General features: G+C 52.8%; 2 protein-coding genes across 14 annotated transcripts; one reads left to right on the top strand and one right to left on the bottom strand.

Annotated features, from left to right (window-relative positions):
* Window positions 1-248: 248 nt before the first annotated feature.
* On the bottom strand, window positions 249-12,226 carry SLC38A5 (solute carrier family 38 member 5). 11 transcript variants are annotated; one of them, XM_037736862.1, is made up of 17 exons: window positions 11,469-12,226; window positions 11,275-11,375; window positions 9,847-9,911; window positions 9,685-9,760; window positions 8,938-9,135; window positions 8,775-8,848; window positions 8,146-8,238; window positions 7,930-8,008; window positions 4,813-4,895; window positions 4,143-4,201; window positions 3,917-4,054; window positions 3,631-3,710; window positions 2,623-2,723; window positions 2,287-2,402; window positions 1,378-1,522; window positions 1,182-1,285; window positions 249-702 (listed from the first exon to the last, which is right to left on the bottom strand). In XM_037736862.1, exons 3-17 carry the CDS (start codon window positions 9,872-9,874, stop codon window positions 601-603), a joined length of 1,476 nt encoding a protein of 491 aa, XP_037592790.1. In that variant the 5' UTR covers window positions 9,875-9,911; window positions 11,275-11,375; window positions 11,469-12,226; the 3' UTR covers window positions 249-600. The 11 variants fall into 11 exon arrangements, with proteins under 11 accessions (XP_037592790.1, XP_037592791.1, XP_037592789.1 ...); XM_037736863.1 differs by having other exon boundaries at window positions 12,130-12,222; XM_017523840.2 differs by having other exon boundaries at window positions 364-702; window positions 8,938-9,053.
* Window positions 12,227-18,544: 6,318 nt separating this feature from the next.
* Window positions 18,545-25,691, top strand: FTSJ1 (FtsJ RNA 2'-O-methyltransferase 1). 3 transcript variants are annotated; one of them, XM_017523843.2, is made up of 11 exons: window positions 18,545-18,917; window positions 20,442-20,649; window positions 20,930-20,999; window positions 21,098-21,188; window positions 21,498-21,576; window positions 23,297-23,349; window positions 23,433-23,486; window positions 23,570-23,672; window positions 23,776-23,859; window positions 24,552-24,655; window positions 24,747-25,691. In XM_017523843.2, exons 2-11 carry the CDS (start codon window positions 20,529-20,531, stop codon window positions 24,999-25,001), a joined length of 1,014 nt encoding a protein of 337 aa, XP_017379332.1. In that variant the 5' UTR covers window positions 18,545-18,917; window positions 20,442-20,528; the 3' UTR covers window positions 25,002-25,691. The 3 variants fall into 3 exon arrangements, with proteins under 3 accessions (XP_017379332.1, XP_017379334.1, XP_017379333.1); XM_017523845.2 differs by having other exon boundaries at window positions 24,558-24,655; XM_017523844.2 differs by having other exon boundaries at window positions 18,581-18,917; window positions 20,505-20,649.
* The last annotated feature ends 285 nt before the right edge of the window (window positions 25,692-25,976 follow it).

Consider the following 25,976-nt stretch of genomic DNA (forward strand, 5'->3'; position numbering starts at 1 on the left):
TCAAACTCGTGACTTCAGGTGATCTGCCTGCCTTGACTTCCCAAAGTGCTGGGATTATAGGCGTGTGTTACTGCTCCTGGCCAAGTGAGTGATATGTGAAGTTGAGTGGCAGGTTACTGGAAAAGTGAAGAGAGTGAGCGCATGAGCAGACACTGTCCGACTCGCAGGGTTTCAGTGTGCTCCAGCCTGGACTCCAGCAGGCTCCACCACCAAGTCTCAAGAGAAAGATCAGAAGGCTGAGTCCAGAGTTGTATCTCAACATCTTTATTTTTCCGCTTTGGCCCAAGGGTAATCCTGACAAATGGCTTCAGCCAGGAGGAGGCAGAGAGGACTGGGCTAGGCAAAGGCTCTGCCAGGACCTGGCATCCTCCTCTTCTTCTTCCTCCTCCTCCTCTTGTGGGGTTGGGGTTGGGATTAGGGCCATGATCGAAGCTTGGCATCCCTGGGGAGGAGGGAAGTGGGCCAGTCTGCAGCCTCTGCTGTCCCCTGCCTCTGACAACCACATTCATGGGAACCAGCCACCTCCACGGAGGGACCCTAGGGAGCGGCCCCGACCCCTCCATGTGCATGCGCACGAGGACCCGGGCCAGCAGGGCCTGGTCAGTGTCCAGACATGCGGCTCTGGCCTGTGGCCCAGTTGGCAAACATAAAGCCTAGACTGACGGCCATGAAGAGGACTCCCAGGACTCCAAAGCACAGGGCCTGTGGGCCAGAGAGACAAGATGGGGCCAGTTGGGACACCTCACCCAAATGCCTTCTGAGAATGTTCTCAAGTCTTCCACCTCCTTCAGAGAGTGCTCTATCCATTCCTGACCCTCCTCTGTGTGCCCTCTCCTTCCTTACAACTAGCCCCTTCCTGTGAGTCCTCCTTCCATCTTCCCAGAACCCATGAGAGAGTACATTCCTCCATCCTTCTTCTTGAAAGTGCTCCAAGCTCTCTTCCCAATAGTGCTCCTTCCATCTGTCTGGAGAATCCTCCCTCTATGCCAGCCCGTTTGAGCGCTCCCTGTCTTCCCAGACCCTGCTGGTGCTGTCTCCTCTGCCCCTTCCTAAGACAATCACCTTCATTCTTCCAGACCATTTTTTCAGATGCTCTCCCAGCCCCTCCTCTCCATGTCCCTTTCACCTCCAGCCATCTTGGAGTGCTCCCTCTCTCCCTAGCTCTGCCCTGGAATGCTTACCCGGATCTTGGGCCAGGATAAGAAAGGCTCCACTTCAGAGGGTACAATGCGGAGGTAGAAGATGCTGGGGAGGATGAAGATGAGGCTGGGGGCTGAGGTGGACCCTGGAGGACAAGGAGAAGGAACAGGAGTCAACCTGACTTGGGTACAAAGCCCATATTAGATGGAGTATAGTTCTGGGGTGAGGGATACTGACCGATAACTCCAAAGATATCCCGGATGGTCGGCACATAGATGACAAGGACATTGACCAAAACAAGCAGGATCAGAGCTATGGCCACATGTCGCAGCCAGCTGAAGGCCTTGCCTGGGAAAAGCAGCTGCTGCAGGGCCCGGCGGATCTGTGGCCAGAGTAGGATGGGACAGAAGTCAGGACCCAAGTGCTGCTCCCTTCCAAGTGATCATCTGTCTTTAGCTCCACCTCGTCTTCGATCCCTGATTTCCCCTCCCTCTGACTGTCTATGGCTCCACCCTGCCTAACCCAGCATCTGTGTCTCCAACTTCTGAACGGGCTTCCTCCCTCCATCCTCTGACAATCCACGTCTCTTCCTTCTGTCTGAACACCAATCGGCACTTCCACCCACTGTCTGAAATCCCCGCCTCCTCCTCTAGCTGACCATCTTCGTCTCCTCTTCTGTCTGACCATCTACCCGTCCTTCTACCCTGTCTGAGCTCCCTGCCTCTCTCCATCTGACCTCTACTTCCCTCCTCTGTCTAATTAGTTCCACCTCCCCATTTCAGAGCCTTGTCCCTCCTACATCCCACCACTTCAGCCTCCACCCTTTCTCTCCATTCCTGTTTCTTCATTCTACCCCCCAACTGACCCTTCCTGCCTCCCTCTTCTGTCTAGCCATCCATCTGTGCCTCCTCCCTCCAACTGAGTACGCTGTACCCTGACCCTCTTTTTCCTGCTATGTCCTCCTGCTTCTGTCTGACCATCAATTTTTGCTGTCTCTGTCCATCTGACAACGCTGCCCTTTCCTGTCTGTCCATCCTTGCCTCATTCATCTATCCATCCATCCACTCCTGTCTCCAGTCTCCACCCACGCATCCTATGCCCTCTACCCATCCATCCATGTCCCTCTGCCCCATGGGCCCCACGCACAGGGAACAGCACAACTGGCACAGTGAGGGTCACAGCGAGCAGCACGGCCAGACGCACGCAGAGGATGAGTGGGTCCTTCCGGCTGTACATGTGCAGCATCTCTGCCTCCACGCTACCTGGGCCATGGGACAGGGGATGTGGGATGCAAGATTTGGCAAGAGTACCAGGACCAATGCCCCAGAAACCCATACATACATGCACAGTGACAAAATCCACACAAGTGAGGCACACCTTCCCTTTGGAAACTGACAGGTCCATGTCACGGAAGGAAAGGGCTCAGAGGCTCCTGCCCTAGGCCTTCCCCCTCCCCCCAGCCCTCCCCCCAGCCCCACTCACTGTAGAAGGTGAGGTATCCAAAGGTCGCTGTGAGCCCATACATACAGAACATGGACCCAATAGACACATTGGCCACGGCCTGCATCCTGCGCTGGGAGGGCCTGAAGTGTAGAGGTTGTGCAACTGTCATGCCCAGACTCTGGGACTTGGCCGAGGTCTCTCAAAGCCAGCTTCCACCCTCCAGAATCCCCTTCTCCCAGACTGACATTCAGCTGGTACACACCCAACTCTGTCTACCCTGTGACTAGCCAAAACCCCCCTCTCTGACCATCCATATCTCTCCCCATATGACCATCTCTGCTCTGCATTTGACTGCTACTGCCTCTTCCTTTTTTTTATTTTTGAGACAAAGTCTCTCTCTTGTTGCCCAGGCTGGAGTACAATGGCGCAATCTCAGCTCACCGCAACATTCAACTCCCAGGTTGAAGCTATGCTCCTGCCTCAGCCTCCCGAGTAGCTGGGATTACAGGCATGCACCACCACGCCCGGCTAATTTTTTGTATTTTTAGTAGAGACAGGGTTTCTCCATGTTGGTCAGGCTGGTCTCAAACTCCTGACCTCAGGTGATCCGCCTGCCTCGGCCTCCCACAGTGCTGGGATTACAGGCGTGAGCCACTGCGCCCAGCCTGCCACTGCCTCTTCCATCTGACCATCCATGCTGTCCCTCTGTCTGATCATCCACACAAACCCCATCATAGCATCCCTGCCTCCCCCTCTGTCTGTCCGTACCTCCCCATCCCCATACCACCAGCCATGCATATCACTCCCTCCATCTGATCATCTGATCTCTGCTTCCCAACTCTGCCCATCCGCATTTTTACTTAAGCCCTGATCAGCAAACAGTCACTACCCTGAGTTCCCCAAGACTCAAGTCCCCCAAACTCTTCCCATGGCACAACCTAGCTTCTGCCAAGCTACAGCCCCAGGACTACTGGAGGGAGTGTCAGACATTCTGGTTACCGCTGCACCTGCTCCCCAACATGCAGGCCCACTTGCCCGCCCACTCACTGGCAGAGCTCCGTATAGATGGGCAGCACCTCAGGGTGGCAGACGAAGGCAAAAGCCATAATGGGCACTGTGTAGGACATCTAGGGAATGCCAGAATACCTGGGATTAGAGCCCACAGTGGTCCATCCCCTTCTCCCCATCCCCCCTACCCCGTCATCGCCCTCCATAACAGACACACAGAAGCTCCCAATGTCCAATATCCAGCTCCACTCTGAGCAGGATGTTCTGTGTGACAGAACCAGAGGGCCTGAGTGTGCTGCAACCTCCTACACGCCTGCACACATACCTGTGAGTCAACTGTGAACATCTGGGCCTCACAGCTGCTGTTGAGCCCTTGGTTGGGGAGTCCCACAGGAGCTTCACTCTCCATTGCTGTTTCGTTGCGGCCTACAGCACAGCCAAACTCGAACTTCTTGTAGATGACCTAAGGATGGGGGCAGCAGAGAAGCCAGGTCATGGGGGAGGCTACGTTCCAATGTCCCAAACTCTCTCCCCGCTTCTCTGTGACTCACCGAAACAAGGAAAAACAGCATGCAGGTCAGGGACAGACCACTGGTGTACCCCAAGTAGCCTAAGAGGGGCAAAACAGAGTCTCAGAAATCGACCCAGCGCAGTGGCTCATGCCTGTAATCCCAGCACTTTGGGAGGCTGACGCAGGTGGATCACCTGAGGTCAGGAGTTCAAGACCAGCCTGGCCAACATGGCGAAACCCCGTCTCTACTAAAAATACAAAAATTAGCTGGGTGTGGTGGCACATGCCTGTAGTCCCAGCTACTAGGGGGACTGAGGCAGGAAAATCACTTGAACCCGGGAGGCAGAGGTTGCAGTGAGCCAAGATAACACCACTGCACTCCAGCCTGGTGACAGAGCGAGACTTTGTCTCAAAAAAAAAAAAAAAAAAAAATCAATGGATCCGCCCCCCCACCACAGTGAACTCCAAACACCTAGTCTGGCCTTCAAGGTCTGCCTACCGTAATTACCTTTGCATAGGCTTCTACTTCCACCCACAAAAGCCTCCCCTCCATAGCAAACCATAGCAAACTCCTACTAATCTGTTAAAGCCCACATCAAATAAGCTCTCTCCTGGTGTTCTGCAGCCCTTGACAATGAATGGGGGTTTTCTCAGTCTGGCTCCTTCTGTCTAATCCCTCTATCCAATGCCCAACCCACGGAGCCTCTTACCCAAGTGTTTCATGAGGGCCAGGGGCAGGATGATTAACACACTGACAATGATGATGAGGTGGCTCCCCTCCAAGAACCAGTCCCTAGAAAGACAGGAAGACACAGTGCCTAGCTGCCAGCCAAAGGAAACTGTCAGGCAGACACTCACAGAAGACAGCCGGTCAGACAGCTTTCTGCCTTAAGTCAGGAGAGTTAAGCTGACAACCTCAGCTGTGAGAAGTCATTCAGGTGGTTACAGTGACAAATGGCACAATAGGGTTGACGAAAACAGGCTGACTATGAGATTGTCAGATACCATCGGTGGGACACAGCTAAAAACACATACTCATCTGGACAAAACTTGCCATCAGACTTCACGAGTGGATGTACAACCAGAGGGTCAAACAACCCAAATTGGTCAGATTCAATGTGAAATTCAGTCCAGGCCAGGTGCAGTGGCTCACGCCTGTAATCCCAGCACTTTGGGAGGCTGAGGCAGGTGGATCACCTGAGGTCAGGAGTTCAATACAAGCCTCGCCAACATGGTAAAACCCCATTTCTACAAAAATATAAAAAATCAGCCTGGTGTGGTAGCACGCGCCTGCAATTCCAGCTACTCAAGAGGCTGAGGTAGGAGAATCACTTGAACCCAGGAGGCGGAGGTTGCAGTGAGCCAACATCGTGCCATTGCACTGAAGCCTGGGAGACAGATCGAGATGCTGTCTCAAAAGAAAAGAAAGAAAGAAAAAGAAAGTCATGGCCAGGCGCAGTGGCTCAGGCCTGTCATCCCAGCACTTTGGGAGGCTAAGGCAGGAGGATCACCAGGTCAAGAGTTCAAGACCAGTCTGGCCAACATGACAAAACCCGTGTCTACTAAAAATACAAAAATTAGCTGGGCATGGTGGTGCATGCCTGTAATCCCAGCTACTCAGGAGGCTGAGGCAAGAGAATTGCTTGAACCAGGTCCCGGGAGGCGGAGGTTGTAGTGGGCCGAGATCGAGCCACTGCACTGCAGCCTGGGCTACAGAGCAAGACTCCATCTCAAAAAAAGGAAAGAAGAGACAAGAAAGGAAAATCAGTCCAATACAACGTGCCAGACACAAAGAAAGTGAGTCATGATCGTGGTATGTTTGACAGGTAGAGCAACAGTCTGATGATCCAGTAGACAAGCCACGATGCAGAGTCAATGAAAAAGTCAGAAACGCATGCTTGTTTGAACAGCTCAAGATTTGTTGGATGCCTGAAAGTATGCCTGTGGACTGATTTGGCCATACAGCTAAAGAAAGAATGAAATAGAAATGAAATCAACCAGCTGGCCAAACTGTTAGAACCAAGCTCTGAGAAAGGGTGGAATCTGTACAGATGTTGGAGGAAGGTGACCAGGCAAGAGTCAGTTAAGACAGAATCAGCTGAACAACTGCTCACACATTCAAAAGAACTTGATCGAATGCCTGCGTTCTAGGCATTCACACAGTCTCTTTCTATCTCATACACAGTTACACAGAAATAAACCAATGGGAGCTAACTATAATAATGACACATGTCTGGTCACACTGTCAGCTACCTAGTGTTCTCAGAATCAAGCCAAAGATCTTAAAGGATACACACAGACAGTAAAAGTCAAGCACTCAGTTAAAATTGTCAGACTGGCCGGGTGCAGCGGCTCATGCCTGTAATCCCAGCAACTCGGGAGGCTGAGGTGGGCTGATCACCTGAGGTCAGGAGTTCAAGATGAGCCTGGCCAACATGGCGAAACCCCGTCTCTACTAAAAATACAAAAATTAGCCAGGCGTGGTGGCAGGCACCTGTACTCCCAGCTACTTGGGAGGCCAAGGTGGAAGGGTCGCTTGAACCTGGAAGGTGGAGGTTGCAGTGAGCCAAGATGGCACCGCTTCACTCCAGCCTGGGCAACAGAGTAAGACTCTGTCTCAAAAAAATAAAATAAAATAATCAGCTGGGCATAGTGGTACACACCTATAATCCCAGCTACTCACGAGGCTGAGGCAGGAGAATCACTTGAACCCGGGAGGCAGAAGTGATAGTGAGCCAAGATCATGCCACTGCACTCCAGCCTGGGCCACAGAGCGAGACTCAAAAAAGAAAAAAAGAACCTGTCAGACTGACACAGAGACCAACTAACCCAGAGTCAGACTGACAAAACCAGAGACACAACTACGCACTATGTAAAGTCCATGGGACCAGAGGCAAGGTTAGCCACTGGACACACAGAGCTGTGCCTAAAACACACACAGAGAGTTACACATGTGCAGCTGGAGCACAAGCACTGCAGCACACTGTGCATACACACTAGCCCTGCTGGAGTCCCATCATGCACACACCCCCACACAGACTGAGCCAGCGCAGTGGATCCAGACTCACACACAGTCAGCCGGATACATAATCAGAACAGCCCAGCATACATGGTTGCAACCATAATACAGAGGACACATCGGCAGTCAGGAATCACACACACACACACACACACACACACACACACACACACACACTCTCACAGAGCAAAGAGAATTTACCAGAACAGCCACCAAATCAGAGATGGAGTTGGCTGGACACATACAGTCAGAGTGAGTCACATATAGTTGATACCACAGCATATGTTGGAGTCAGCAATCGTACACTTGTAGCTAGACAGATTCAGCCAAATGAACCTAGGATCAAGCTCAAACAATCAGCTGGACGGGGAAGTCAGAGTGACCGAGTGTCAGACACATATGGTTGGAATCACAGTATACGGGACACAGCTGTAATCAATTACAGAGCCAGCCCAAGAGAATCAGCCAGGACGGCAGACACGGAGTCAAACCCACAGGCAGAGTCTGAGTCCACCAGCTATGTACATTCACACACACGTGGTCAGCAGCAGAGTAAACTGGACGTAAAGAGTCAGCCTCCAGCCAGAAGCAGCCAGAATAAGTCACAAAATCAGCACACGGTCAACTAGACTCCTGTGGTCTGAGCAACAGTCATGCAGAGGAATCAGTCTGACCCAAGTGGCCTGCCCAGCCATCTCAAACTGGAACATCTGGGAGCCAGCTGCACACACAGCACTGAAAATACCGGCCGGGCCTTGCAGGCAGAGTCAAGGGGCTGCAGGCCAGCCAAGGGGTGTTGCTCACTCACTCCGCGGGGTCCATGTACAGGAAGGCGCTGATAACCAGGGGGAGCTCAGATTTGATGATGAACAGGTAACTGGACATGGCTGGTGCGGGTGGGGGAGGTATAAGTAGAAGTGATTCTCGTCATGCCCCCACCCCATCTTCCCCAGCCCAGCCTAGGGAAGCCCACCTCACTCCACCCCCTTCCCACAAGCGGACCCCCACCTCCCATAGTCCTCACCCCCAACATTGTGCAGGCAGATGACCGCGGCCACCACTACCTTCCCCGCAGGCCCGAATGCCCTCTGTCCCAGCTGCTCATAGGCTCGGATGCCTAGCAGGGGAAGGCAGGAACAGGTTGTAGGTCCAGGAGGCCAGGCCAGGGGTGCAGTCCAGAGGGCCTGGGAGCTGGGGAGCTAGGGCTTAGGGGAACCAGGTTTGACTGATGGAGGCTGGAGGTGGGGGGTAAGCAGTTGGGGTTGAGTTTGGGGGCAGACTCTGGGAGGTGGGATCTGAGGCCAGGGAAATGGATGAAGGCCGGAGGTGAGATTAAGGGGTCTCTGAGCCAGACTATGGACTGGGACCATGGTGGGAGCTGGGGAACCGGGGGCTGAGATTTGGGGGACCTCAAGGTTGTGGGGCTGGCTTCCAGGTTACAGGGGGTCTGGTGACTGAGGAGTGGGGTTAGAGGTGGAGTGTAGTCATCTGGGGGTGGATTCTGGGGTGCTGGGTCCAGGATCTGGGTTCTGCAGTCAAGGAATTGGGTTTGGGGTCTGGGGCCCAAGGTCTGGGTTGAGCTCTGGATGTGGGTCCAGAGTCTGGGGTCCAAAGGGGCTTTGTGGGGACTGAGATGCAGGCTCTGAGTCTCACCTACAATACCAGCGCAGGTCAGCAGGAGGTGGATGGAGTAGGACGACAGAAGAGCAATGCACAGCAGCAGGGCCCTGCGGCAGGTGGCACAGCTCAGACCTGGCCGCAGGCCTCCCACCCACCCCGCAACACCACTGGCCCCGCAGGCCACCTGTGGACTCACAGGAAGAAGATGACCCCTGTGTGGGCCATGGCATAGGCCAGCCCCAGGATGCCGCTGCCCATGATGGCGTTGCTGAGGTTGAACACTGACATTCCAAATGATGTCTTCCCCTCGAACTGCACGCAAGGAGCAAAGCCCGGGCACACATTGGGAGGGGGCACCGGGTAGGAGACCAATGATGCCAGGGCCAGGGAAAGACTGGAGAAGAAGCAAGCGGGGTGGAGAGAAGCCGGGGTGGAGAGAAGTCAAGGAGAGACCATCTGAGGAGGGAAGAGGCTAGCAGGGAAGAAGAGTTGAAGATGGAAGAGGATGCGAAGAGAAGAGCTGGGAAGGGGAAAACTAGGACAAACTTTGGAGGGAGCCGCTGGAAGTGGACAGAGAGGACCAGGGGAGGGTGAAGCAGCCACCAGAGGCAAAACAGCTGGGGAGGGGAGACGCTGGGGGTGGGGATGGGCTGAGGATGGGGAGTGCTGGAGGAGGAAGAATAGGGGGAGGGGAGCAGCTGGGAAGGGCAGCCACTGGGCGGAACAGCGTGGGCAGAGAAGCAAGGCCAGGGAGAGAGCTAGAAAGGGCATATCTGGGGAAAAGGAGTATTTGGAGAGGGGAGGACCGACGAGTGCGTAGCTGCGGTGGGGAGATAGCTGGGCAGGGGAACAGCAGGGAGGAGGAGTGGGGAAGAGGGAGCAGAGCAGGGAGGAGATTAGCTGGGGAAGGTGCCACCGGGCCAGATCCTGTGGGGCCACTCACATCCATGAACTGGACTGGCTTGCTCCCAGGAGCAGGACCACGACTGGCCAGGAAGCCTTCACGTTCCTGCCTGTAGCTGGATAGGGCAGGGAAATGGAAGCTGATAAAAGGGTAACCCTGACCCCTGACCCCTGAGCCCACCTCCTTGGACCCCTGACTCACCCCACAGCATCTGAAGGGAGGGCTCCATTCATCTTTGGATCCTGCAGTTCCATCCTATTGGGGTGCTGCAAAGTGAGGAGAGCTGAAGAAGGGGGGAGGGGAGCCCCATAGAGACTGACAGATAGAAAGAGGGAGAAAAGGATGGGGCAGGGGAGCAGGAACAGACAGGGACAGAAATGGAAGCAGGCCAACAGAGAAAGAGATGAGCGAGAATGAAGAATCAGAGAAGGAGAGAAGCCAACAGTTACTCAGAGAGACACAGAGAAAAGAAGCCAGCGAGAGAGAAATAGTGGGGGCGAGACAGACAGAAAGCTCCAGAGAGAGCCGGACCCCAGGGCAGATGAACCGACCATGTGGAGAAAGGATAGCCTCTCCTCCCAGACCCCAGACTCACACACGCTGTCTCTCTTGCTGTCTGTATCTTTCATTCCCTGGTCCCCCGCGCCCTCCCCGCACTTCCCTCCACCCTCACCACGTGGCCAGGCGGCTCACTCCTTGCAGGGACACGTGTCGGCCGGCTGCCCCACCCCTCCTAATGCCCTCGCCCCCCTCCTTCCTGCCTGGGTCCCCAAGCCCGAGCCCAGAGCTGATGCAACCTGTTGAGTGGGCTGAGGGTGGGGGGCAGACTCAGAGACCCCTGCCCCAGACGCTGCAAACTGCTCTCTGCCACAACTCTGAATATCCTCACTAGAAACCAAAGACAAGTCCCCAAACTGAGCCCCTTCCCAGGATAGAAATGACCCAGGGACTCCCATTTAACCCCCTTCTAGGGGCTAGAGGTATTTTCCAAGGCCCCTAGCAAGTCTTAAACACCCATCTTCTGACAGCAGTCAATTTGGAGACGCTTCCAGACTTGAGAAACTACCTGGGCGTGGGGTGTCTCAGGAACCTGGCCCAAGCCTGCATTTCCCCTCCGGAGGAAGAGCTGTCTCTGAGACCTTCATCAAAGTCCCCCTCCCGTGGCCTAACGAGTTTCCTGGGGTGGGGGAGACTCTGCGATCCCCACCAGAGCCTGGAGCCCTGTCTTATGAGTAGAGCATCTCTGGAGAAACCCCAGCCCCACGCTTATTCCCTGGGAAGGAGGTATCTCAGAAACCCCCATTCAAGGTCCACATTAGAGCTCAAAGTGGCTCAGGAAATCCTTCCCCAAGTTCTGAATCCCATTCCTGGGAAAGGGAAGGATCTCAAGGAGTCCCATCCCCTGCCACCAGCACCCTCTGGGGTCTCCCATCCACACCTGAATTCACTTCCTGGGATCAAGGTATCAAAAGGACCCCCACACACCGCCACGCACACACGCCATGCCATTCTCCACAAGTGCTAAAATTTCTCCAAGGAACCCCAAGTCCCCTCCCAGGACCCCTACTCAGATCTCAGGGCCCCCAGGAACACCATCCCCGCAGCAGCCCACGCTCCCTCCTCACCCACCTGCTCCTCTCAGCTCCTGAAGTGGCGGCAACTCAGACTTGGGTTCGGGGACCCTCTCGGCTGACTCAGTTCCTGCTCTGGCGCGGTACTTTTTTTTTTTTCTGAGAAGAAATGTTAATTTTAATTTCGCTTCCCTCCTTCTGGCCCTGGGCGGGGGAAGAGGTGGAGAAGGGGAGCCCCCTATCTGGACCCACTTGGAGGGAAACAGAGGTTTGTTTGTGTCGTGGTGGCGGGGAAAATGGCCTGAAAGATTGAAGGCGTAGACCCACGGCTAGAGAGAGTGACAGGCAGACAGAAGGGATGGACTCACAGAGCAGACAGAGGGCAGAATGGGATGGGTGGCAGGAAGAGGTGCAGAGAGGAGGAGTCAGAGCAGGAGAAACAAAGTTACAAAGAGAGATAAGCAGGCACGAGAAACAACACAGGAACAGACAGACCACAGAAGGAACAGCAAGACAGATGGGTGGAGGAGGGGATGCAGGGGGAGCTTGGTAGACAGGCGAGGGCAGCCGCAGGGAGAAAGGGACCCACAGGCAGACTCGGAAACAGGCAGGTAGGTAGGGACAGGCTCGTGCAAACACCTGCAGAAAGGCAACAGGCAGTGAGGCTCAGTCAGAGACAGGAGACACGGGCTGGCAGAGAGGTGGGGGACAGAGCCAGACAGATCCCCAAACAGAGGGTAGGGCCAGACACACCACCTCAGAGACAGATGAAGGGACAGAGAGAGTGATTGAGGCAGAGAGATACCTGGAGGGGACAGAAGAGAAGAGGCAGACAGAGGCAGATTCAGGCAGAGAGGCCTGGAGACAGCAGGGGACAGGTGCAGGTGTAGCAGCCAGGCTCTTCCAGGCAGACCTCAGGCAGACAGCCTAGTCACGAGAGGACCCTAGATCTTGGGGGCCCCCAGAGGGAGGCAGGGAGGGCATTTGTGGCTGGGTGGGGAATGTGGACTGTGAACTCACACTGTCTGCAAACTGGGCGGGCACTGTAGTCCTGGACCCCACCCCAAGCATGGGGTGGGGCTTATCCAAGCCCTGAGAAGTCCCACTATCTATCTGTCCATCTGTCTTCTATGGGAGTCTGTCTGTTCACTCCCTTCCAGGCATGCCTGTCCAAGACAACGCACGTGTCCACTACAGGATGTCAGGCAGGATGGACTTGGGGTCTGGGCCCACCTCGACTGGGCTGCTTGAAGCCCAGGTGGACAAGAGGCCTCTGTCTGGGCCCCTTGCCCGCCTGCCCACCCCCCACAGTGAACACAGAATTCCCGGAAAGGCCAGGAGCTGGCTGAGGCTTCAAAGCTGGCCTAGATGCCCTCACCCCACCCGCAGTTGGAGGAGGACAAGGGATGGGGCGTTTACTTCCCCACAGCGGGAGAGAGACTCCTGCACACTCAGGGATTGCAGCGACACAACAGTCCCAATCACAGTCTCATCGAGGGGCTCAGATATGGGGGCCGACTCACCATCACTCACAGAGGTGAGCAAAGACTCACAGCCCCACACAGAGAATAAAGACTGACAGACATGAACACACACAAACTCACCACTGCACGTGAAGAGCACAGGCTCATGGGACAGTCCCACACGTGGCCACACAGAGTGACAATAGATAATCTTACAGCTAACAACACCCACAGGCTCAGAGCCGCTCACACAGAGCACAGCTAACACAGGGATAGGCTCATGCAGGTTTCCACTCTAGATTCCTGATCATCATCACCCGTGGACCCACAGCCATGCCAAAGACAACCAACAGGCAAATCACACACACACACTCACAGCCACACACAGACTCACAGCCGCACACAGACGATTACACCCAGCTGATGACATCGCTCATGGGTCCTGGGTCTTTCCCACACGCACAATCCAGGTTCAGATGGCCCCAGAGGCAAACTTCCAGGTTCAAACCCTAGAATGATTTCTCTGTGTATGTGAACTTGCATGTGCACTTGTGACCACATGTAACCGCATACAGCTCCAGTCACACAGAGAGGCGCTCACAGGCTGACATGATTGTACAAACAGAAAAGCCACAGTCTACATTGTGGGGGAGCCAAAAAATAATAAAAAAGAAAAAGCCACAGTGTCTCTCTCTCTCTCTCTCTCTCTGTCTCTCTCTCTCTCGTGCGAGCACACACACACACACACACACAACTGCATTCCAGCAAATGGCTGCACACAGCCGTGTACACACACAGCTAGTCACAAATCAAGTCAGAAAAGAAACATACAGGGAAAGCATATACCAGCACACAAACACGGAGTACAGGAATGCAGAATACGCTTACTATCGTTGCAAAGAAGAAATCCAGAAACCACACCGAAAGCTGCACAAGGAAGAAACAGGAGAAGCAGATAGTACTCATACCATAGCACCAGAAGAAACGCCCCGAGGGCACACATACCTGCAGCCGCTTGCTAAGGAGAGACAGAAATACAGCAACAGACATACAAAGAAAGACACGTGCACATAGATATACACATAGGAGGGACAAGTACTCTGACACACTCATCACCCACAACCATTACAAAGGAGACAAATACCCAAGCAACACACACACACAACCCCAAAGAGATGAACTGCTCAGGCAGACGGTACCAATCAGGCAAGTTACATAGGAAAACACAGGTGCAGCTCACATACGCGTGGTTGTGGCTGAGAACAGGCAGGTGAGATACATTTAGCGTATTCACACACACACACACACACACACACACACACACACACCCTGCCCAGCCTCCTCCTGCCTCTGTCTCCTTTCCTATCTACTCTGATTTCTCTCTCCCCTCATACCCCTCCCCCACCCAGAGCCATTACACATCTGTGCTACCAGCTGGTCAGGGAAAGAGACACCTGTCACCAGAGGCCTTGGCCCACGTGGCTAAAGGTGGGGGGCGGGACACAGGTATACATATTTCAAGTCTGAAGTGTCTCATCCAAAGAACTAGCATACCTTATCTTGGATTTAAAAAAAAGCAATAGATGGGCTGGGTGCAGTGGCTCACACCTGTAATCCCAACACTTTTGGGAGGCCGAGGTGGGCGGATCACCTGAGGTCAGGAGTTCGAGACCAGCCTGGCCAAGACGGTGAAACCCCATCTCTACCAAAAATACAAAAATTAGCTGGGTGTGGTGGTGGGCACCTGTAATCCCAGCTACTCGAGAGGCTGAAGCAGGAGATTGCTTGAACCCAGGAGGCAGAGGTTGCGGTGAGCCGAGATCGTGCCATTGCACTCCAGCCTGGGCAACAAGAACAAAACTCCGTCTCAACAAAATAAATAAAAAAATAAATAGACAACCCCCCTCCCCTCTGCATCCATTCGCCACCTCCCTGGCATAGCCTCCTGCTCTGATTGCTCTCCTTCCCTCCCAGGCCCTGCCCCCACCGGCCTTCCAGCATGGCCCAACACAGGGAGGGCTACCAGGCATACAGTAGGTGCTCAATAAAGTCCACTTATCTAATATCGTATTATTACCATTACTCTTATTTCTGCCAGAGGAACTCTTCTAGGGGAGAGACGAACCTCTGTGCAGCTCTAAGAACCCCACAGCTCCGCTAAGTTTCTGGGCACTGCAGATAGTGGGCGCTCACCATAAGCCGGTCCGGCAGCGGGAAAACAAAGGGAAAGTGTGATCTGGCTGCATGGGGCAACCTGTTGTAGAAGGAACAGATGTCTTTAAGTAGGACTGAGACCTTGAGGCCATGCCAGGGATAAGAACACTTTGTTAGTTCATCAAAGTAGGGCTCCTTCTCAGGGTCATTTAAGGTTTTTGTTGGTTCAGTAAAGCAGATCCTCGTCTAACATTTGGGAGTCCTGTGAAATCTGTTAAAAGTCACTTTGGGGGTTCTCATCAGTTCTAAGGAGACCTTTGATTAAAACAGGTCACTGCTCGGTAGCATCTAGGGGAGGGAGGGACACAGTTAAGCAGTTAACAGCAAAAGCTTTCTCAGCCCTGCCACTTATTAGCTGCGTGGCTAAACAAGCAAGTTCCTAAACCTCACTGCCTCTCAGCTTCCTCAAGGGCAGAATAACGCCTAACTCACTGGGCTATTGACATGATTGAATTAATTACCACAGGCAAAACACTTAAGACAATGTTTGACACATAGTAACTGCTCGATACATATTTGTGGAAGGAATTAATGATTTCTCAGTGAAAGCCAAGTCCCATTTGCTGGGCTGCATATAGGATTCCAATCTGTCCTTTCATGCAGGCTCCCCACGGAGTAACTCTTTCCAGTCGCTTCCTTTCCTCAAAGCAGCCCCTGGGCAGCAAAGTCCTAGTCCCCTGCCCCTGGGCCACCCCCCTCTTTCTCTCCCACTGCTAAGATGCCCCCTCCGGGAAAGAGCCGGCCTGGCAGCTCCCTCTTCCTTGACCTCTCCAGGAGGCCAAGGGGAGGACACCTTTACACTCAGTGGGGTGCCGGGTGGGAGCTGCAGGCCGACACCCTACTTCGGGAAGATCCTGGAGAGTTCAGAGGCTGGCTCCTGTCCCCCGAACCCCCGGCCCTGCTGGAGGAAGCAAGTTCCTTTGCTAAAAGTTAAACATCCTCTTCATGAGCGGCAAGAAAACAGGACGTGGGAAGCGTCCCACAGGGTGAACATAGGCCCCCAATGACTGGCACCCCCTCCTCTCTTGTGGAGCGGAGGCCTGGTGGCTCGAACCCTTCCTTTCTCACACTTGCTCGCCTCTGCAGGGGAGTCCTGTTCCCACAGTCCCCACAATGCCCTTGAGTTCTGCTGACAAAGCTCTGGCTTCTTCCCTGATTCTCAGAGTCTCTACGCCTCCACCCAGGGCTCCATGAAAATGCAGGATGCACCACTGGGGTAAAAATGAAGGAACGAAGCAACAAAAGGATGAATTCAACCAACATTTATTGAACATCAACTGTGCACCACCCCTGTTCCAAGCACTGGGAGGCAGCAGTGAACATGACAGAACAGGAATCCCTGCCTGGTGAAGCTCGTGTGCTAAGGAATCAATTATTCTGTTCTTTATTTATTTTTTATTTTTTCTTGAAACAGGGTCTCACTCTGTTGCCCAGGCTGGAGTGCAGTGGCATGATCAGCTCATTGAAACCTCAAATTCCTGTGCCTTAGCATCTCAAATAACTAGGACTATAGACAAATAGCACCATGCCCAGCTAATTTTTAAATTATTTCTTGTAGAGATGAGGTCTCACTATGTTGGCCAGGCTGGTCATGAATGCCTGGCCTCAAGCAATCCCACTGCCTTGGCCTCCCAAAGTGCTAGGATTACAGGCGTGAGTCACAGCATCCAGATTTTTTTTTGTTGTTTGCTTGTTTGTTTTTTGAGACAGAGTCTCACTCTGTTGCCCAAGCTGGAATGCAGTAGCACAATGTCAGCTCACTGCCACCTCTGCCTCCCGGGTTCAAGCGATCCTCCCACCGTGGCTTCCTGAGTAGCTGGGACTAGAAGTGCGAACCACCATGCCCAGCTAATTTTTGTATTTTTAGTAGAGACAGGGTTTCACTATGTTGGCCAGGGTGGTCTCCAACTCCTAACCTCAACTGATCCACCCGCCTCTCACCTCCCAAAGTTCTGGGATTACAAGTGTGAGCCACCTCGCCCAGCCCTTTTATTTTTTAAAGAGACATGTGTTCTCACCAAGTTGCCCAGGCTGGATTCGAACCCTGGGCTCCAGGGATCCTCCCAATTCAGCCTCTGGAGTAGCTGGGACTAAAGGTGCATGCCACAGTCCCTGACTAATACTCATATGCATGTTGTCAGGATTAAAATGAATGAACAAAGGGAAGGACATGCTGGAGCCAACTTGTACAAGTTGGGAGGAGCTATTCAATTTTCAGGAATTTTGCAAACTGGTTGTTAAACAGCTGGTTTAACAATTGGTTTTGTTTGTTGAGACAGGGTCTCACTCTGTCACCCACACTGGAGTGCAGTGGCACAATCAAAGCTCACTGCAGTCTTGACCTTCCAGGCTCATGCAATCCTCCCATCTGAGCCTCCCAAGTAGCTGGAACTACTCACGCACACCACCATGCCCGGCTATTTTTATTTTTTGTAGAGATGCGGATCTCATCATATTGCCCAGGCTGGTCTTGAACTCCTGGACTCAAGCGATCCTTCCACCTCAGCCTCCTAAAGTTAAACAGCTATGGTTAAAAATGAAATTATGTGGCCAGGTGCAGTGGCTCACGCCTGTAATCCCAGCCCTTTGGCAGGCTGAGGCAGGTGGATCACCTGAGGTCAGGAGTTCGAGACCACCCTGGCCAACATGGTGAAACCCCTGTCTCTACTAAAAATACAAAAATTAGCCAGATGTAGTGACTGGCGCCTGTAATTCCAGCTATTCAGGAGGCTGAGGCAGGAGAATCATTTGAACCCGGGAGGCAGAGGTTGCAGTGAGCCAAGATCGCACCACTGCACTTCAGCCTGGGGGACAAGAGCGAGACTTCATCTCAAAAAAAAAAAAAAAAAAAGAAAAGAAATGATATAAACTTACTCAAAATTCGTCACTTCCTAATTATTTTACCCCATTCCACTATTGTCTATGTTCTTGAGGTTATTTAGCTCCATTTTATCTGTATGGTAAAAATAATACATGATAGTGCACTACTGCATCTCTTTTGAATTCCCTGTTCAGTGACCACAGGTCGGTACCTTGAAATCTAACAAGAAGATTGTACCTAAGCCACAGAAATTGGCAAATGCTAGAAACCAGTCTCCCTTCCCGCCGCCACCACCCCTGCTCCAGCCAGTGGTTAACCATTTACCAGCACACCACTGAGGGCATTTAGAGCCTAGTACACGGTAAACGCCATGATAAACGTTTTCATTATATTTCCGTTTGTCCACTGGGTCAGGATGTATAGTCTTTTTTTGTGTCTGGGTTGTAATTTAAAATGTTTGAAGATGACAAAATTACGAAGGGTCAGAGAGTGGCTTAGCTACACCTATTTAACCTCCAAGTAATGCTGTGAAGTCTGTACTATTGACTATCCCCATTTTCCAGACAGGGAAACTGAAGTTCTGAAGCGGTAAAACTCAGCCAGCGCCATCCACTAGCTGTAGTGCGATCTGAAATTGCAGCAGAGCAGCCTCCGGGCGCTAGTCACTTCAAGAACACATTTTCCTTACTGTCACGTTTATGCCCCCAGCGGTAATTTAGCTTCCCGGCACGCGAAAAATGAATGGGCGCCATCGTGCGCGTGGCATCTTGGGAAATGTAGTTTACAGGCTAAATGACAAGCAAGGTCCAAGAAGGGAGGGGCGGGGAAGCAAACGATCTTGTCCTCGGAATAAAAAGAACAAAGAATCGCTGACAGCTTGCGCGTCGCGGCGCTGCAGCCACGCAGTGCGTGGATTTAGCCGCTTTGGACGTGCCCGTTGCATGCCGGGAAATGCAGTTCGCGAGCCCCAGTTACGTCGACACCAGACGACGGGACTCACGTTGTACGTTGAGATCAGGTCCCGCACGCCGGAGCCTGGGCGATCCACGATGCCGAGTTTGCCACGCTGCCACAGCCCATAGGCTTGCCCACCGGACATTCGGGTGGACTAGGAGCACAAACTGAAGCCCTACGACTTGTCGCCCGTTTGCGCTCTCGCGGAGGCACAGGCTGGTCGAGGACCACCCTGATCCAAAAACTAAGGTGGGACCTGGGGTGCGGAGGGCGGGGATGCGGGCGGAGGCTGCTGAGGCAGGCCTGCACTGTCCCACCGGTGGGGGAAGGAGGGAGGTCCGGCGGCTGGCACCTGGTGGGTTCTAGACCCAAGGTTTGTCTGCAGAAAGGGACCGGTAGGCGGGATGGGTTCAAGGTGGGGACATGGGATGCAGCGGTCAGAGCTGCCTGGAGGGGGACCTGGTGGTCCCGATGGAGCTGTGGTCTTTGAGGTATTGACAAGGAGGGACGGGGAGTGTGGTCAGAAGGCTGTTTAATGGGAGGCTGAGTGGAGCGCAAGTGTCGGGTGTTACTGAGGAATCAATGGGGGCGAATAAGAGTATTTTAGTCAAAGTGTTCATTGATTGATTAATGAGAGAGTGGCAGAGTAAGCAACTAGAATACAATGAGTGGTGGATGGGAAAGTGATCCCCGATGGATTGATGGAGGTATGATATTCAACAGGTTAACGGAAAGTGATGGGGCATAGTAATGGCAAGAATGATGGTGAGGCTGTGGAGGGAATCAGCAGATGGAGGTCATGATCAAGGGGTCGTGGTGAAAGAAGAGATCATGAGAGGCTGATGGTGTTGTAGTCAGAGTCAGTAGTTGGGCTATGGTGGCATGACCATCGAGGAATTAATGGGGACAGAATGAGCAAAGGGAGATAGTAAACTAGGGTTTTGAGGGGATTTAACTTTTGTGGGTACATAGTAGGTGAATAGTAAACTGTTGGAGTGTCATCATCCAGTGATGGATCCATGGAGAGTGGGGTGGACAGTGAGGGGAAAATGGGGAACTGACGAATGATCATCAGGGAGTAATGTGTTTGTTAATAAAAGGGTTACAGGGCAGGAGACTAGTGCTGTGATCTATGAAGGGTCTATTGGAGAAAACTAAGTTAATGGGGGCTGATAAATCAGTAATTGAGTGCTCAATGGGGAGCTAATAGCCATGATTCTCCAGGCATTAATAGAGGTTCATAAGGATGTAGTAATAATGGGACCGTTTAAGGGATTAATGGGGAATGGGGTAGAATGAGAGAGATATAGGGAGTGGGAGGTACAATGAGGTTGTATTAGGATAATGGTGCAAAGCAAGGGATTAATGGGAGGCTAATAGGACTATATGAATCTAGGGACAATGGGGACAACTGGGGAGACAGGCAGTGAGATGTTAATGGGCATGACATGGGCAGAGAAGGGTTGACAGTGACTGTTACAGGGTTTAATGTGTGGAGTGTGGGTGACAGTGATGGGAGGTGGACAGGTTCACAAGTGGGCCATCTATGGGATGAATGCTGGGTTTATGGGACCTTTTGTGGGAACTGTGGGGTAAGTGATGGGGGCAGAGGGTCTGTGTGATAAGCAATGGAGCCTTCAGTGATAGGGTCCTTCGGGCCCTACAAGGTCAGTGGGGTCAGTGCCAGGGCTTCGGTCAGCCCATCTTCTGTGTGAGCTGTCATGTGGGTCAGATGAGCCCAGTTCAGTTCGTGTGGTTCTCTCCGCCCTATAGAGGTAGGTGATCGCCCAGTCATCTGGTTACTGATACTGGGAGGCATCAGCTGACTGTCCACAGGTCCTTGGGCAACTGGTGTATGAAATGGGACGGACGTCGAAGGACAAGCGGGATGTCTACTACCGCCTGGCCAAGGAGAATGGCTGGCGTGCCCGCAGCGCCTTCAAACTGCTACAACTGGACAAGGAATTCCATCTCTTTCAAGGTCCCTGACTGGTGGGCAGGTCACTGGGTGGTGAGGTGGGCACAGGAGATAGACAAGTCGGCTGGGTCTGCAGAGCTCCCTATGGTAGGTGGGCTGGCTCAGAGGGTCTCTGGGGCAGGGAGACAGGCAGGAAAATAGGCAGAATACCGGAGAGGAGTTGGGCACCTGGGTAGTGGAGAGATGTGGGTGCTCCCCAGGGGAGAGGGGTGAACTTTGCAGGGATCTCCAGGTTGGAGAAGTGGGTGCAGCTGACCAGGATACTTTCACTATGTGTGCCCAGGCGTGACACGGGCAGTTGACTTGTGCGCAGCCCCGGGCAGCTGGAGCCAAGTGCTGAGCCAGAAGATTGGGTAAGTGTGGGGGTCCCAGATGGGAGACCCAGGAGGGCCGGCTAGGTGGGAGGGGCCAGGGAGTATAACTAGGCTGACATGGGTCGTGTTGTCCACAGAGGCCAAGGGTCCGGCCACGTGGTGGCTGTGGACCTGCAGGCTATGGCTCCACTACCAGGTGTAGTACAGATCCAGGGCGACATCACTCAGGTAAGAGCATGGCTGAGGGTGCTGGGGTATATCCTGGGTGAAGGCCTTTACCTGGGGTCTATGTAGAGTCAAAGAGAAACAGAGAAACAGAACAAGAGAGTAACCATGGAGAAACAGCCAGCAGGTCATCACTGCAGAGACACAGCAGAAAATGATGGTGCTGGGTCCCCAGAGATGGAGCCCAGTCTTAGACAGGCAAAGCCTGGGAATTTGGCTAACCCAGGGTCTGTGGGCCAGGACCATGGGCAGGTGGGATCTGAGGGCAGCAGTGGAGGGCCATGGGACCACTCATCCTCCCTCTCTCCATAGCTGTCCACTGCCAAGGAGATCATCCAGCACTTTAAGGGCTGCCCTGCGGACCTAGTGGTGTGTGACGGGGCTCCTGATGGTAAATAGCAACAGAAAGTGGGAGGCCAGGCGGGGTCCCTGTGTGTGTCCTTCTCTGGATTTCCCACCTTGGTTGACTTCACCTCTTCAATGACTCCCTGCTTCTCCCTTCTGCTGTCAGCTTTCTCCCACATCCAGCAACTTCTCCCTACCTTTGCTCCTGCTCTCTCTCTGCCTCTCTCTTCCTCCCACTCGCACCCCACCCTTTGAGTTTCATGTCTATTGCCTACCTTTCCCTGCTCTCATCTCTCTGCAACTGGCCAATTCCTTTGCACTGTTCATTCATTTTCAGCCAGCCATCCGTTCAACATACATTTACTGAGCACCTGTTGTGTCGGGAAAACATTCATGAATAAAATTCCATTAATCTTTAACCTCATAGAGCTGATGTTCTAGTGGGAGCAAATGGGAAAGTAAATAAATGACTGAGCTTTGTACCATTAAAAGGGGATAGGGCCAGGTATGGTGGCTTATACCCGTAATCCCAGTGCTTTGGGAGGATGAGATGAGAAGAACACTTCAGGCTAGGAGTTTGAGACCAGCCTGGGCAACATAGCAAGACCCTGGCTTCAAAAATTAGCTGGGCATAGTGGTGCATGCCCATAGTCCCAGCTACTCGGGAGGCTGAGGCAGGAGGATCAGTTGAGCCCACGAAGTCAAGGTTACAGTACGCTATGATCGCACCACTACAACTCCAGCCTAGGCAACAGAGACCCTGTCTCTGAAAAAAGGCGGTGGGAGATAGATACTATAGGGAAATCATTGAGCAGGAGGAAGGCAAGAGTACCTGTTAGAATTTTAAATGAAGTGGATGGGGAAGGCCTCACTGACTTAACAGCAGAGACTAAAGGAGGTGGAGAAGTAAGCTATGGTTATGTCTGGAGGAAGAGCAATCCAGGCAAAATTCCAGCCCGTGCAAAGGCCCTGAGGCAGGAGGGTGTTTCGTATGTATGAGTAAAGACAAGGAGATCACTGTGGTTGGAACAGAGTGAGGGAGAGAGTGGTAAGAGGTGACATCAGAGAGGTGACAGGGGACAGGTCCTCTTGGGCCTCATGGGCCATGGCGAGGATGTTGGCGTTTTCACCGAGATGACAGCTTGGAGAAAACCATGAAAGGGTTGCGAGCAGAAGAGGACCGTGCTAGGCTTGGATTGCTGTGAGCTGTGTGAGGGCCAAGGGCAGAAGCAGGGGCTCCAGGGTGGAGTAGTCCAAGCAAGTGAGAATGGTGGGGCAGTGGTGGAAAGGAGAAGAAGGTCAAGTCAGATCTTTTGAAAGTAGATGTGTTGATGGCTTGAATGTGGGTGTGAGGAGAGGATGCGGGGAGGAGCATCAGAGATGACTAAGGTTTGGGACCTGAATAACTAGAAGGCTCAGATGAGATGGGGGGGTGGTGGTGGGAGGCGCAGGTTTGGGAAGGAAGGTCAGGAATTTGGTTGCAGATGTGTTAGAGATGTGGAATATGATTTGTGAATCGAGTTCAGAGGAGCAGTCTGGGCTAGAGGTGGAAATGCTAATGATGCTTGTACGTGATGTTGTTTTAGAATTCAAATGAGTTATAAGGTTAGGAGCTCAGAATATGTATTCAGTTGGCAGATAGTAATTTGCATCCAGAACCTTAGCAGTAAGAGAGCCTGGAAAATGTTTTTAGTTTCTGATCTGTGTGGTACAAGAAGCTGCACAGAGCCAGATGGGCCCCCCTAACACTGTTCCTCTTGCCACAGTAACCGGTCTCCATGATGTTGACGAGTATATGCAGGCGCAGCTCCTCCTAGCTGTGAGTAACCCTGGCCACCCCTGACCCACTGGCCCTCTCCTGGCTGTCTCCACCTCAGCCTCAGTTGTCTGTCCTGCCCACAGGCTTTGAACATTGCTACACATGTCCTGAAGCCAGGGGGCTGCTTTGTGGCCAAGGTAAGTCTCAAGGAAGCTGGTGGAGTAGAGAGAGGTTGCTGAGGGCCACCCTCACCCGCTGTCTTTGCCTTCCCACCCTGCAGATATTCCGAGGCCGGGATGTGACGCTCCTCTATAGCCAGCTGCGGGTCTTCTTCTCCAGCGTGCTGTGCGCCAAGCCCAGGAGCAGCCGGAACTCCAGCATCGGTCAGTAGGGTGGAGGGGCCAGGCAGGCAGGGGGGCATCTCCGGGATGCTGCCTGCACGAGAAGGAAGCGGAAGTCACACCTCACTCTGTATTCCTCTGGCAGAGGCCTTCGCTGTCTGTCAGGGCTATGACCCTCCCGAGGGCTTCATGCCGGACCTGAGCAAACCCCTGCTGGACCACTCTTACGGTGAGAGCTGGAGAGCACGGGCCACCCCCAGGGGACTCTGCCCCACCTTATGCAATCTAGGTCCCACGAGGGCCCACAGCCTCACCCACTGGTGGAGGCTCTATTCCCCCCATGGGAATTTTTTTCCCAAGGAGATCCTCAGCCCCATTTTCTGGTAGAAATTCTACCCTTTATGGGTATTTTGTCCCACGAGGAGCTGCAGCCCAGGCAGTCCTGTAATGGTGACTCTTGGGCCTGGTGAAAGTTCCATCCCAGGAGGATCCTGAGCCCTGCCCCAGTAGAGTCTCCACCTGCCTAAGGACACTGTCTCCTAGGAAGATCTCAGTCATACCCCCAGGTGGAAGCCTCCTCCGTGTGAAACTTTTGTCCCTTCAGCCTCTAGTGGGAAGAGATAGAGAGCCTGCCCCTGGGATGACATTTGAGTGAGGGAGACATCATCCAGGCACATATAATCCAATGTCAGGTGGACATAAGTGCAGTGAAAAAGAGCAGGGCACCGATGTTTTAGAAGGGGTGATTACGGAGGGCCTCCCCGAGGAGGTGATCCAAACCAAATGAAGGATTTATGGTGGGGTGGGAAGAGAGTAGCTGGTGGATCTGCAGGGAAGGCCTGGCACCCATGCCGCTGCCTGTGTCATGACTGGCCCCAGGCGTCCTGACGTTGTTCTCAGTTGTCTCCCCCTGTTCCTAAGACTCAGATTTCAACCAGCTGGATGGTCCCACTCGCATCATTGTGCCTTTTGTGACCTGTGGGGACCTGAGCTCCTATGACTCGGACCGCAGTTACCCACTGGACGTGAGTGCCCAACCAACAGTAGGTGGGTGGGAGGAAGGGCTGTCCTAGGTTCCCAGGTCCTGACTGTCTCCCTACCCCTCTGTCCCTGCAGCTAGAGGATGGCTCAGAGTACAAGTATACTCCACCTACACAGCCCCCCATTTCACCACCATACCAGGAGGCCTGCACGTTGAAGAAGAAGGGGCAGCTGGCCAAGGAGATCCGCCCCCAGGACTGCCCCAGCAGCAGAGTGGACACATTTCCCCAGCCCCTGGCCGCCCCTCAGTGCCACACCCTGCTGGCCCCTGAGGTCTGGAAATGTGACTCTGAGCCTACATTGACCCCTTCCCCATTTGCCTCTCTCTGACCCAAACCTCATGGTTTCTGGGGCCAAAATTCTCTTTCCTGCCTCCCAATAGCTATAAAAAATTGGTAAAACCAAGCATAATGAATGGAAAAGTTTCACCAAACATGTGAGTCACTTTTCTTTTTCTTGGGTAGATGGAAGACAATGAAATGAGTAGTTCACCTTAACCTATTACGGTAAGTTTGCCTTGTTATCTAAGGGTTTGAGTAAGGGCCACTTTTATGAAAAACCTCAGTAAAATTTCACCTTTGAAATTTTTATGTCAACTGATAAGATTTTAATCAACAAGCCGTTTTCTAAATATCTGTTGTTATATCCTAGGAACTGCTTTGAGCATTTTACATTTGAGGCATTCAGTAAACATTTATTGAGCACATACTGAGTGCCAGGCATTGTTCTGGGTTTGTAGATACAGCAGGGAGCAAAACAAACATCTTGGTTCTCACAGAGCTTCCAGTTTGGGAAAGAGGCAACAATCAATAAAACAGTCCATGAGTGCAAGACTACATATACGCACACACACACTATATAGCTTGCATTTCTCCATTTACACACCTTGCAATATATGTAACATGTAAGAGTAATATGGGATATAAAAAATAGAAAAAAGTAAATCAGGGTGAAGAGAATCAGGAATTCTAGGCATGGCAGTTTTCATCTTTTGGTGTGTTTTTTTGGTTTTTTTTTTTTTTTTTTTTTATTTCATGGTTTCATTCTGTCGCCCAGGAGTTCAGTGGTGCCATCTTCCAGGTTCAAACAATCCTCCTACCTCAGCTTCCCCAGTAGCTGGGACTACAGGCATGCACCACCATGCCCAGCAAATTTTTGTATTTTGGGGGGAGATGGAGTTTCACCATGTTGCCCAGGCTCATCTTGGTCTACTGGGCTCAAGCAGTCTGCCCTCCTCAGCCTCCCAAAGTACCAGGATTATAGGCATGAGCTGTTGCGCCCAGTCAGTTTGTACTTTTTAAAAAG

Source organism: Cebus imitator, unplaced genomic scaffold (assembly GCF_001604975.1).
Source record: "Cebus imitator isolate Cc_AM_T3 unplaced genomic scaffold, Cebus_imitator-1.0 Scaffold30, whole genome shotgun sequence".
Taxonomy (NCBI): Eukaryota; Metazoa; Chordata; class Mammalia; order Primates; family Cebidae; genus Cebus; species Cebus imitator.